General features: G+C 41.2%; 3 protein-coding genes across 3 annotated transcripts; 2 read left to right on the top strand and 1 right to left on the bottom strand.

Moving 5' to 3' along the window:
* The first annotated feature begins 359 nt into the window (after nucleotides 1–359).
* On the top strand, nucleotides 360–2,708 carry LOC6498949 (T-complex protein 1 subunit alpha). Its single transcript, XM_001955585.4, has 4 exons — nucleotides 360–544; nucleotides 790–943; nucleotides 998–1,888; nucleotides 1,948–2,708. The coding sequence occupies exons 1-4, from the start codon at nucleotides 472–474 to the stop codon at nucleotides 2,501–2,503; spliced, it is 1,674 nt and encodes a 557-aa protein (XP_001955621.1). The 5' UTR covers nucleotides 360–471; the 3' UTR covers nucleotides 2,504–2,708.
* A 92-nt stretch (nucleotides 2,709–2,800) lies between these two features.
* LOC6498950 lies at nucleotides 2,801–3,770 on the top strand. Its single transcript, XM_001955584.4, has 3 exons — nucleotides 2,801–3,125; nucleotides 3,179–3,601; nucleotides 3,656–3,770. The coding sequence occupies exons 1-3, from the start codon at nucleotides 2,913–2,915 to the stop codon at nucleotides 3,722–3,724; spliced, it is 705 nt and encodes a 234-aa protein (XP_001955620.1). The 5' UTR covers nucleotides 2,801–2,912; the 3' UTR covers nucleotides 3,725–3,770.
* On the bottom strand, nucleotides 3,689–4,594 carry LOC6501620 (probable prefoldin subunit 5). The gene is made up of 3 exons (XM_001955583.4): nucleotides 4,386–4,594; nucleotides 4,061–4,270; nucleotides 3,689–3,998 (listed from the first exon to the last, which is right to left on the bottom strand). Exons 1-3 carry the CDS (start codon nucleotides 4,482–4,484, stop codon nucleotides 3,795–3,797), a joined length of 513 nt encoding a protein of 170 aa, XP_001955619.1. The 5' UTR covers nucleotides 4,485–4,594; the 3' UTR covers nucleotides 3,689–3,794.
* Nucleotides 4,595–12,719: the final 8,125 nt, after the last annotated feature.

The raw sequence follows: 12,719 nt of genomic DNA, 5'->3' as shown, positions 1-12,719 counted from the left end.
ATCTAAAATTATCTGTATAAGAGAACTACCTAAGCGAAATTTTTGAAGATGTGAAGATGTTTCTGATGATGTTTCTTATGTACCAAGAATAAGCTGCATCCAGAAGAATTTAAAAGTTTTTTTGATTCCATATAAGTTTTATTTAAAATATGGTATTAATATCAAATCATTTAAAAATATAAAGGTGGTTTTAAATAAATTAAAAAAGAAATTGAAACTATTTCTAAACAAGATTAAAAACTTGTTTAAATAATTCCCATTTTGAATAATGTTGCCGATAAATAAGATAACAGTTAAATATTTTTACATTTGATGTCAATTTTACGCGATTATTTTACATGGAGCGAATTGAAAATAGTGCGGCATGGTCACTCTAAAAATAATCGAAAAGTGAGTCAGGCGGTTCTCGTGCGGTTTACAGTATTTGATTTATCTCGTTTTTTATTAAAAGTCGCCAAAACACAGAAGAAAATGTCGACCCTGGCCACTCCTTTGTCCATTGCCGGCACCCGTCAATCGGGCGCCTCTGTGCGCACTCAGAACGGTGAGAAACTTATGCATTTGACAACAGCTGCACAGCGTCGACCGGCGGAGCACGTTTCTTGCTGATCTAATGGTCACACGCCGGGGGAGAATGTTCGGGAACAAAAGAGACATGGGCTAATTTAAAGGGATTTCAGTTTTTCCTAAAGATATACACGACCTTCAAACTTTAAATAATCACCACAATACATCAAAACATGACAAAGTGAGGTTATGACTAAAGGATATTTTCCCCTCTTCCCGTAGTTATGGCTGCCTTGTCCATATCCAACATCGTGAAGAGTTCCCTGGGCCCGGTAGGTCTGGACAAAATGCTGGTGGACGACATTGGCGATGTTACAGTGACGAACGATGGCGCCACCATTCTGCGTCTACTGGAGGTGGAGCACCCGGCTGCCAAGTGAGTTACTCATAAGGCGCCCTCTATCGAAGAGACTTATTTTGTTCCTTTCAGAGTTCTGGTTGAGCTGGCTCAGCTGCAGGACGAAGAGGTTGGCGATGGCACTACTTCCGTGGTCATTCTGGCCGCAGAGCTGCTGAAAAACGCCGACGAACTGGTTAAGCAGAAGATCCATCCCACCTCAATCATTTCTGGATACCGTATTGCTTGCAAAGAGGCCTGCAAATACATCTCAGAGCACCTGACCGCCCCCGTCGACGAGCTGGGTCGCGACTCGCTGATCAACATTGCCAAGACCTCGATGAGCTCAAAGATTATCGGTGCCGATTGTGAGTTCTTCTCCGCCATGGTTGTCGATGCCGCCCAGTCTGTGAAGATCACCGATCCCAGAGGGCAGACTGCATACTCGATTAAAGCCATCAACGTGTTGAAGGCGCATGGAAAGTCGGCCCGCGAATCTGTTTTGATTCCGGGATACGCTCTCAACTGCACCATCGCCTCACAGCAAATGCCCAAGAAGATTATCAATGCGAAGATCGCCTGCCTGGACTTCTCGCTGCAGAAGACAAAGATGAAGATGGGTGTCCAGGTGCTCATCAATGATCCTGACAAGCTTGAGGCCATTCGCGCCCGCGAATTAGACATCACCAAGGAGCGCATCAACATGATCCTGGGTACAGGAGTCAATGTGGTGCTTGTAAGCGGCGGTGTCGATGATCTCTGCATGAAGTACTTTGTGGAAGCGGGTGCTATGGCAGTGCGCCGTGTAAAGAAAAGTGATCTGAAGATCATTGCCAAGGCCACCGGGGCTGCTTTCCTTACCTCACTGACCAACATGGACGGTGAAGAGAGCTTCGATGCCTCGATGGTGGGAGAGGCTGCCGAAGTGGCTCAGGAGCGCATCTGCGACGATGAACTTATCCTTATTAAGGGCACCAAAGCTCGGTGAGTAAATATAATAGAAATATGTACAATAAATGTATTAAATTTGTATTTTAATATAGTGCCGCATCCTCCATTATCCTGCGCGGTCCCAATGACTTCTACTGTGATGAAATGGAGCGCTCTGTACACGATGCCCTGTGTGTTGTGAAGCGCGTTCTGGAGAGCAAAAAGGTTGTGGCCGGCGGCGGCTGTGTAGAAGCTGCTCTCTCCATTTACCTGGAAAACTTTGCCACATCCCTGGCCTCTCGCGAACAGTTGGCCATTGCAGAGTTCGCCAAATCACTGCTTGTCATTCCCAAGACTCTGTCCGTGAATGCGGCCAAGGATGCCACAGATCTGGTGGCTAAGTTGCGCTCCTATCACAACTCTAGCCAGACCAAACCAGAGCATGCAGAGCTCAAGTGGACCGGTCTTGATCTGATCGAGGGTGTGGTTCGCGACAACAAGAAATCGGGCGTGCTGGAGCCGGCCATGTCCAAGATCAAGTCGCTGAAGTTCGCCACAGAAGCTGCTATCACCATTTTGCGTATTGACGACATGATCAAGCTGAATCCGGAGGACAAGAGCGGCAAGAGCTACGCCGATGCCTGTGCTGCCGGTGAACTGGACGGTTAGAGGTCTACTGCTCCTCGTCTATTCTGTTTAGGCATTTAATTTAAAATAAATCACCCACTTTCGATTCTAATCGCCCCCATTAATTTGTAACAACAATTTAATTGTGTTGCCTTTTGCGATCTGTATTAACACCACGCATCCGTAATCCTTTCTCATTCACGCTTCAGGACATAATAAATTTGGAATATGCTGCGGCGCAAACTAAGCATTAATTGTTTATTTTTTTTGGGGGAGAGGAAACGCTTCAGGAAAATGAGAAAACGCAATCCGAGAGCGTGAGAGAACGTATTCAACTAAAAATAGCGTCTGCATCTATTTCGTCTATTAATACAAAAAAGAAAACACGGACCAAAAGCAACGAAACGCACATTGCTCAAGATTTTTTTTAAATTTAAGAATTTCCAACAAAATGTCAGACAATAACGAGGAGGGTGCCGTTGGAGGCGATGTGAATAATAATAATAGTGATGTAGCAACATCAAATGGTGATCAGCAGGAAGTGCAGTCGCAGGAGCAGCCGCAGAATGAACTGCTCGACATGGTTTTCACGTTGGAGAGTGAGAAGCAGGCGCTGCTAGAGGAGTCCCGCAAACGGATTGGAGCACTTCGCAAAGACTTTGAGGTTAGTTTTGATGTATCCATCGAATGCATCTATCCAGTAACTCTTAACATCAGGAAGCAAAAGTGGAGAATGAACGTCTGAAGAAGAAGGTAAACCAGTTGGAGCAATCACTGAAGCAATCTGTAATGTTGGGCGGCACAGAAGCTCCCAAATCCCGGCAAGAGCAGGAGGAACTGCTTCTGAAGGCCAAAACACTCTTGTTTGAAAAAACCAAAGTGAACAAACAGCAGGAACAGCAGATATCCGTGCTGAAACACCAAGTGGAAACGGTCAAGGATGTGCTGCAGGTTACCAAGGATATGCTGCAACTGAAAACCACCGAGTGTGACCACACCCAAGCCCGCCTGGAGAAGAGCCAACTTTGGATCAAAGCGGAACAGGACAAGTGTGCTCTTACAGAGAAAAAGCTGGTCATATCCAAGTCCGTTTATGATAAATTGCGAGCGGAGTACGATACCCAGTCGAAAATATTTAAGGTATATAAATGCCACCCATTGTCCTGCCCAAACCATAACTTTCCATCTTTTTAGGAACTCAAATCGGCGTACGAGCAGAAGGTAAAGGTCCTTAGCTTGGCTTTGGAGGAGGCCAAAAAATAGTTGAACAATTTAATAAACTACGTTAATTAAATGCATACACATCCTTTATGATTTGAATAATTTAATTATCTTAGGCGCTCGTGGTGCCCGCCTGGGCCTGTTGCTGCTGCTGGGCTTGCAACATTTTTGTTGCAGCTGCCTGTTTCAGCTCCAGCACTGCGATCACAGAGTTCAGGAAGCGGGTCTTCTGCAGATGGATCTTCTCTATTTTCTCTATCTGCTCCTGTACGTACTCCACACGTCGTTTGAAATAGTCCTTTGAGCCTTCTAAGTCCTGTAGAAGAAAACAGATGTTAAAGCAGATGGTCTAAAATCGCATAAGAAATTCGTAGTAACCTTTTCGATGTAATAGCCAGTACCAATGTCAATCACAAAATTGTTGAGATCCTTGACGCGGCCTGGGACGTACATACTACTTGTAAGCGGCACCAGGATTTGGCGATTCTCCCAGTCCGGCTGGAAGGTCTCCAGCGCCTCCTTGGAGCCGGCGTATTTTGCTTTGCAGCTATGCAGAGTTGAGAGCGAGTCCTGAATATTGCTCATTTCCTGGGGAAAAGCAAATAAAAAAGCTTTTTGTAGCATGTGCCACTGGCAACATTCCCCGGTCCCCGACCGCCTGACTCATTTAACCAAAGCAGCGACACCCACATGCAAGACTCACCTGCTCGAACTCCTGTTTTATTTGCATCAACTGGTCCGGACTGAGCTTGGTCAGGTCAATCATCTCGGCCTTGCCCGGTGCGTTCGCTGTTGCCGCCATGCTTTGTGCTAAAACTTGTAATTTAAAACAAATTAAATACAAATCTTTTCGTTCACTTCGGTGTGAATCGAATAAGTGCAAGAGATGACAGCTAACAATCGATTGTAGAATAATCGATACCACATTCGATAGTATCGCAAGAAAAATAACAACGCAGCGTTGCCGGAATGTTGGTCTGATAGAAATAAATTTCAAAAAGCGCTTTCAAAGTTTTTGGGTCAACAATCTATTAAAAAAATTTCATCCTTCTACCAATTTCTCTGAAAACTATCTATCAAAAAGGAACGGCTTTTTTTCTTAAGGGAAATACTTTTCGGAAACCCATATGAAAACTAAAAATTACTTTATTAATTTTATCTTTTTTTAAATAAAAATCTATGTACATTTTATATTCCAAAGGGAAAATATAAATCAGACCAATAATCACACTAATTTCTCGCCACCTGTAAACATGTTCTGTATTTAAGAGTTTGTTTGTTTTTATTGTTAAATATAAAACGTTCTTGACTTTTAAAGCTTCGAATTTGTATTTATATTTTGATGGTCTCAATCGATTTTAAAATCTTTTAAGGTATACCGCTCAAGAATCGAAAGAAATGTGGCCGAGATATAGCTTTGGGCGATATTTTGCTTCAATGCATTTTTCCCCCAGAAAGGGCTATTAACCCAAGAAATTTGGAAAAAAAATCTAAAAAAATATATATTTTTATATATTCATATTTATTGCTTATATATTGCTACATATTATATATATTGCTTAGATTTTGAAGATATGCTTGATTTAGATATTGAAGTCATGCTTGAAATAGGGGCAATTATATTAATGAACGAGTTGACATCCTTGTGGGATTCTCTGCCTGATTGGCTTTTAATCCTTCAGTTACTGAATTTTTGGAACAGTTATCTAGTTTCAGGGATAAATTTTTTTGCAAGTTTCTAAATTTTAATTTTACACTAAAGATCTTTTGTTAATCTGACTTATATTAAAGCCTAATTTGACTCCCAACTTTAATATATGTAGAAGCAATAAAAAATTATATATATGTGCATATTTTCGAATATATTCAGAAATAGTTTTTCCATTGCCCCTTTCATTATTGAGATTAAGATATAGATTAAGATGTAATTATGCATTATGTAACATGCTTAAAATATTTCCGTAAGAAATATGGCTGGATTTCCTTCGTTGGCTTGGCAAACCGAACAAAAAGCGAATGCCATCGTGAAAAACGAAAGATAAGGATACTTTCCCATGACTAAACTAAGAATAAATGCTCTGCATTAAGTCGAATTCTAAATCGCACTGGCAGATGTCCACGTAGGGCATCACATTATATACCCCAAGCTACTTCAATATTTGTGAGCTGAGAATTACGAGAAAAAAAATTTCCTGCTTTCTTAAGCCGATCTCAGCCGCTTTGAAAAATCTAATCTAAATAGATCGGATCTGATCTTCCCATATAATAGAGCAATCCAAGAACAATGGAGGAACGAGAGCAATAGGACTGGAACATTATTTCATGGAATTCAGTAATGTGATTGTTGATGCTATTCATCTAAACTATTTTTATTAAAAATGGCTTTTGATCTCGTGAATGTTTCTTAAATGAAATTAATAAACTGAATCAGACGAACAAAAAAATTCAACTTCAACAAATTTTGTATAAGAACAGATTTTGGCAGCTTACGCATGTTGTAAACAAAATATGTCTTCCAATCCAATCAATACCTTACCGGGAGTGTCGAAGCAGACTTGTAGACTCTACCGAGTGCAATATCACTCATTCGCACCGTTGGCTTTAATTTGTACCAATCTTTTTTCATTTAAATATCTCTATCTTAAAAATCTTATTAATATTATAGGACTTATTTATAAGTTAACAATAGTCAACCGGCTATTATTTACTGACTTCTTAAAGTAGAGCCATTTCGAGCTATGCGTAGATGCTGCTCTGGCGAATTAGAGCATCATCGCTACGAGTCGCTCCAACGGCACCCGAGCTGAAGTTCAAAAGAGAATTGGTTTTTTTTGTCTGAAGCGTGGACCAAGGGTACAGTAGGATAGTTTTTTAGTTAGAGATAAGCGGTCAATCGAGACGCATTAAAATAAAGAACCATCCGACTATATTCTTTGTCTGACTTATAATCCACGTGGGATATGTTTCGAGTGGGAAACTTCCTGGCTATTGATCGAGACTCCGTCGAGTCTCCTCAAGCGACTATACGCAGATTGCCGCTGGCCTTCGCCACAGCACGCGTGACACCGGGGGGGTCACCGGGGGCAACCGGGATCCTGGTAGTCTGCATCTTTGGAAGCCTCGTCCACTACGCTAGAACCCGCAGGAATCTTAATTGGTGCCCAACTAGATCTAGGACCCTTACTGGTTGCTGCAACAATACAAACCCGCAGTCTCAACATTGAACATAAAATTATCATCACACCAGAGTGGAATTTACAAGCAATTATAAGTGCTGCGGTCACGCTTCCTCAGGATTCATCTATGCCTCAGGCGTTTGGAAGTAGTCGACATCAGGGGAACTATAAGAGGGTTCCGGTTTCCCAGAGGATGTCGGATCAGAGACGCTAGAGAGTGAATCTCCTTTATCAGGAACACCAACAACAATCTCTGTCGGATAGGCAGTACAATGAGGTAGCCGAGGACGCAGCAGAAGATATATTCGTGTCAACCAAGACACTCAGTACTGCCATCCCCAAAAGAGCCATCCCCTCATTTGTCTACGAACAATATCTAAATGTCGAACAATAACAATGTCAAAATCGAACAATAAAATTTTCGACGATTTTTGCAGAAAAATCCTGATGGTACCCCTTGCCAAAATTGCGAATATCGGGTCGAAATATTTTTGCCCTATTTTCGAAATCCTGGGATGCAGTTCGATCGCGATATCCCTTTTTCACATCCTTCTAGAAATGACCAAGATATGCGCTTCGAAAGTTGAGCCTTGGCGGCCCAAACAAATTTCTTAAAAATGGTATGGCAGGAAATTTGAAGTACCAGCCCAACAGAAACCAGCAGAAGGTTGCCGAGTGACAAAGTTCGATGGCGATTAGTGTTCTAATTCATAAATGGTATTCCGTTTTGGAATCAGTTGCGAAATAGCTAAAATATCTACTAAAACGCGCATCAAAAATTCATATTTTAAAACAAACAAAAAATTATTAAAACTGGATTCCAATTTTTTTGCGTTTTCCAATGGAAAAATGTTCATAACTCGGCTAATACTTGGAAGATCATGAAATGTTATACCCTCCCGATCTTAGAACTTAGAGTAGAAACAGTATATTTTGTATTAAACCTAACTAACAAAGTTTGTATTTAAAAATGTAGAGTTTTAATTTATGAAACGGATTGAGCATCAACAGGCAAACGATAATTCTAAATATTAATTGTTTTTAATTATCTCACCTCTAGTATTTTATTTTAAATTTCCCACCTCTAACTTGCGATCTAAAAACATCGATGATTGAACCTGTTTTTAAATTTCTCACCTCTTGTAAATTATTTTGAATTTCCCACCTCTAACCAGATCTAAGACTATCGATGATTGAACCGGTTTTTAAATATCTCACCTCTAGTATTTTATTTTAAATTTCCCACCTCTAACTTGCGATCTAAAAACATCGATGATTGAACCTGTTTTTAAATTTCTCACCTCTAGTTATTATTTTAAATTTTTTCACCACTAACTTGGCGAACTAAAATATCGATGAATTAACCGAAATTTGAATTCCCCGCCTCTAGCGAAGGATAACCATAAGTAACCATAAATCATAGACTTAACCAATATAATATTTATTTCCCAACATCACCGGGATTACGGAAGGTGCCTCCAGGATATGAGAAATATTCTTCCTGGAGGAATGTTTTTTCTGCGGAAAAATTTTATTGTCCGGTTTCGAAAAACTTTAGATGCAAATCGAAGGACATTGAGGTCCTGATTCCAAAATGACTTCCTTTTTCAAGATCTGTTGGGAAATGGCCAAGATATGAGCTTGGGAAGATGCCCAAACAGCGGCCGGCAGCCGCCGCAAAATGCTTAAAATTCGTATGGGACAAAATCTGAAGCACCAGGCCAACAGAAACCAGCCGAAGGTGGCCGAGTGACGTCAAAGCAAGCAGTGCACCGATTTTTCTGCACTGTGAAAGGGAGATAGAGAGGGCGTCCCTTTTCCCCTAATGCAATAGAGTTCCAACTTACAGTTGTTTAAAATTGAATGAAACGGTACTAAAATGCATGATGGCCGACATTTGGCCAATCTCTGCATTCAAATTTCCAGTCCAGCACGGGAAACTTCTCATGATGATGGCAAAATAAAAATAGCATATGTGGTTTTCCAGTGCGTGTCACGTTTTGGGGCTTGCGTGAGTGAAAATGCATTGGATCCTATGAGGAATGGAGCATCGTGCCGAGGTGGCGTGCCAAATCACACCTGCTCCCCATCACTACATCAGCCTAATTTATGTGCCTGTCCCGCTCGGTTTCCCTATCTTGTTCCTTCCAATGGAGTAAGATTCAGTAATCCCCATTCTGTAAGGGACCATGGGAGGGTAGAGTGCCACCCTAAGCGGCCTTCTTCCCTTTCCCACACCTGGCCAAGCCAGAAAAATGTCATTTGAACTGCTTGGTTTCTGCCACCTTCTGCTGCTTTCTGTTCGCCTGGTACTTAAAAACAGGCCACTGGCAAAATTGGCTGAAATCGAGGACAAATTTTTGCGCCGCTGGCCAAAATTTGATAGGGAGGGATTACAAATACGATTCAAAAAAGGATAATCGGGGGAATATGACTATTAAAAATGCATGTTTTTATAAATTATAAATAGTATATTTTTTAATTGAATTTTTTTAAATATTTAAATCCATTGTGAAATGCCCGAAATATAGGTTTAAAAAGCGATATTGCGCCGCCCAAAATGTTGCGCCAATTGCACCAAATTCGTATGGCAGAAAATCTAAAGTACCAGGCGAACAGAAATCAACAGAAGGTGGATTTCCACCATCCCCTCACCCTCACTTCGCCAGAAAATTTGTTTCGATTATCCCTTCACTGGCTCCATGGGTTTAACATTCTAACAAACTTTTCGCAAGCAAAGCCTTATTAATACGGCAATAAAAAAAACACACTAATGCTTCCTTTTTATAATTTCAGCATTTTAAACTCGCTCTGTTTCATTGATGGATTGTTTTTTCTTCTAGGTACATATACACAACTTAAAATAAAGATTGCACAATGTTAAAGACAGGTGAAGGGTTAATCCAAGTATTCTCTCATAAATTCGAAAAAACCGGTACTGAAATCCATGATGGCCGACAGTTCGCCAATCCCTGCATCCCACATTCCAGTCCAGAACGGTAATATACTTAATGATGGCAAAGTTAAAACAACACACGTTGTTTTTCTGCGCGTGTCACGATTTGGGGCCATTGTTAGCGAAAATTCATTGTTTTGAATGGGGGATGTTACTGCTTGATTTCGTCCACCTTCTGCTGGTTTCTGTTCGCCTGGTACTTTAGATTTTCTGCCATACGATTTTTAAGAAATTTGCTCCGCGTTTTGGCCGCCATGGCGCGATTTTCCAAGCTCATATCTCAGCTATTTCCTAACGGATTTTGGAGAGGGGAGTCATTTTGTGATCAGGACATCATTATCCGTCGATCTGCATCAAATGTTTTTTAAAATCGAACAATACAATTTTCGAAGATTTTAGCAAAAAATCGTGATGGTACTTGCTAAAATCGCGAAAATCGGGTCGAAGTTTCTTAGCTTATATCTCTGGCAATCCAAAACCGATTTTGGAAGGGAATAGAATCCACCTACTGGCCATTTCTGTTCGCCTAGTACTCCGAGCCTGGTGGCGGCCCAAAATTGAAAAATTTTCAGCTACAAAAGTCAGTGACGTCACGGATTAGGCTGCGATCCGTGACGTCACCACTTGGTGGTGTCTTGGCTGAACCGGTTAACCGCTTAAAGTCACCGGTTTACCGGTTGATATTTAAATTTCGCGGGTGCGGGCAACTATTTTTGAATTTGAAAATTTAAAAAAGCCCGGGTAGGTGCGGGCGGGATCTATTTTTGAATTTGAATTTAAATGTAACAGATCGAGATGTGGATCCTGTGTGGAACATATGTGGATCCTTCAGCCAAGACACCCCTCAGTGTGACGTCACTTTTAGAGGTTCAATCCGTGACGTCACGGACTAAAGTGGCTGGAAATTTTGCAATTTTCGGGCGCTACCAGGCCCGAAGTACTAGGCGAACAGGAATAGCCAGTAGGTGGATATCGATTTTTGAAAATGTTTTTTGTGAATATCTCGGCCATTTCGTATCCAATCCCGGATTGGGATAGCGCGAAAAATTCGCAAAAAGAGTCTCCACCTGACTGGCTAAAAAATATTGGTATTGGCCAAGTTAACACCGTGGGAAAAATGTTTTTGGCCAAAAAATTTATTTTTGATTGGCTTCTCAGCTTATATCTCGGGCAATCAATAACCGATTTTGGAAAGGAATGCCATATTGGAGTCAGGACTTTAAGGTCCTTCGAACTGCATCAAAAGATATTGCATCAAAGGACGTTTTATCCTTGAAATCAAACAAAATAAAATGTATTTAGTATTGAATATTGGGATCATTTTTGTTCCAGGATATCAACGATATTTTGGTGGAGACTGAAGGTTATTAACGTCCTGATCCCAAAATGTTACTCCACTTCCAGATCGGTTGGGAAATAGCCGAGATATACACAATTAAAAAAAGAGGAACTTATAAAAATATTTGTTTTTGACCAATTTTTACTACCCCTCGGTGTTAACTTGGCTAATACCAGATTGTGTTTGCCACTCGATGCGCCTTATTTTTGCGCATTTTATGACCTATCACGATCCCGGATTGGAAGCGAAATGGCCGAAATATTCACAAAAAACTGTTTCAGAAAATAGAATCCACCTACTGGCCATTTCTGGTCGCCTAGTACTCCGAGCCTGGTGGCGGCCCAAAATTGAAAAATTTCCAGCTACAAAAGTCAGTGACGTCACGGATTAGGCTGCGATCCGTGACGTCACCACTTGGTGGTGTCTTGGCTGAACCGGTTAACCGCTTAAAGTCACCGGTTTACCGGTTGATATTTAAATTTCGCGGGTGCGGGCAACTATTTTTGAATTTGAAAATTTAAAAAAGCCCGGGTAGGCGCGGGCGGGATCTATTTTTGAATTTGAATTCAAATGTAACAGATCAAAATGTGGATGCTGTGTGGAACATATGTGGATCCTTCAGCCAAGACACTCCTCAGTGTGACGTCACTTGTAGAGGTTCAATCCGTGATGTCACGGACTAAAGTGGCTGGAAATTTTGCAATTTTCGGGCGCTACCAGGCCCGAAGTACTAGGCGAACAGGAATGGCCAGTAGGTGAATATCGATTTTTGAAAATGTTTTTTGTGAATATCTCGGCCATTTCGCATCCAATCCCGGATTGGGATGGCGCGAAAAATTCGCAAAAAGAGTCTCCACCTGACTGGCTAAAAAATATTGGTATTGGCCAAGTTAACACCGTGGGAAAAATGTTTTTGGCCAAAAAATTTATTTTTGATTGGCTTCTCAGCTTATATCTCGGGCAATCAATAACCGATTTTAGAAAGGAATGCCATATTGGAGTCAGGACTTTAAGGTCCTTCGAACTGCATCAAAAGATATTGCATCAAAGGACGTTTTATCCTTGAAATCAAACAAAATAAAATGTATTTAGTATTGAATATTGGGATCATTTTTGTTCCAGGATATCAACGATATTTTGGTGGAGATTGGAGGTTATTGACGTCCTGAGCCCAAAATGCTACCCCACCTCCAGATCGGTTGGGAAATAGCCGAGATATACACAATTAAAAAAAAGAGGAACTTGTAAAAATATTTGTTTTTGACCAATTTTTACTTCCCCTCGGTGTTAACTTGGCTAATACCAGATTGTGTTTGCCACTCGATGCGCCTTATTTTTGCCCATTTTATGACCTATCACGATCCTGGATTGGAAGCGAAATGGCCGAGATATTCACAAAAAACTGTTTCAGAAAATAGAATCCACCTACTGGCCATTTCTGTTCGCCTAGTACTCCGAGCCTGGTGGCGGCCCAAAATTAAAAATTTCCAGCTACAAAAGTCAGTGACGTCACGGAATAGGCTGCGATCCGTGACGTCACCACCACTGGTGTCTTGGCTAAACCGG

The sequence above is a fragment of the Drosophila ananassae genome, chromosome 2L, assembly GCF_017639315.1.
Source record: "Drosophila ananassae strain 14024-0371.13 chromosome 2L, ASM1763931v2, whole genome shotgun sequence".
Taxonomy (NCBI): Eukaryota; Metazoa; Arthropoda; class Insecta; order Diptera; family Drosophilidae; genus Drosophila; species Drosophila ananassae.
This window is presented reverse-complemented; position numbering and strand designations above follow the sequence as displayed.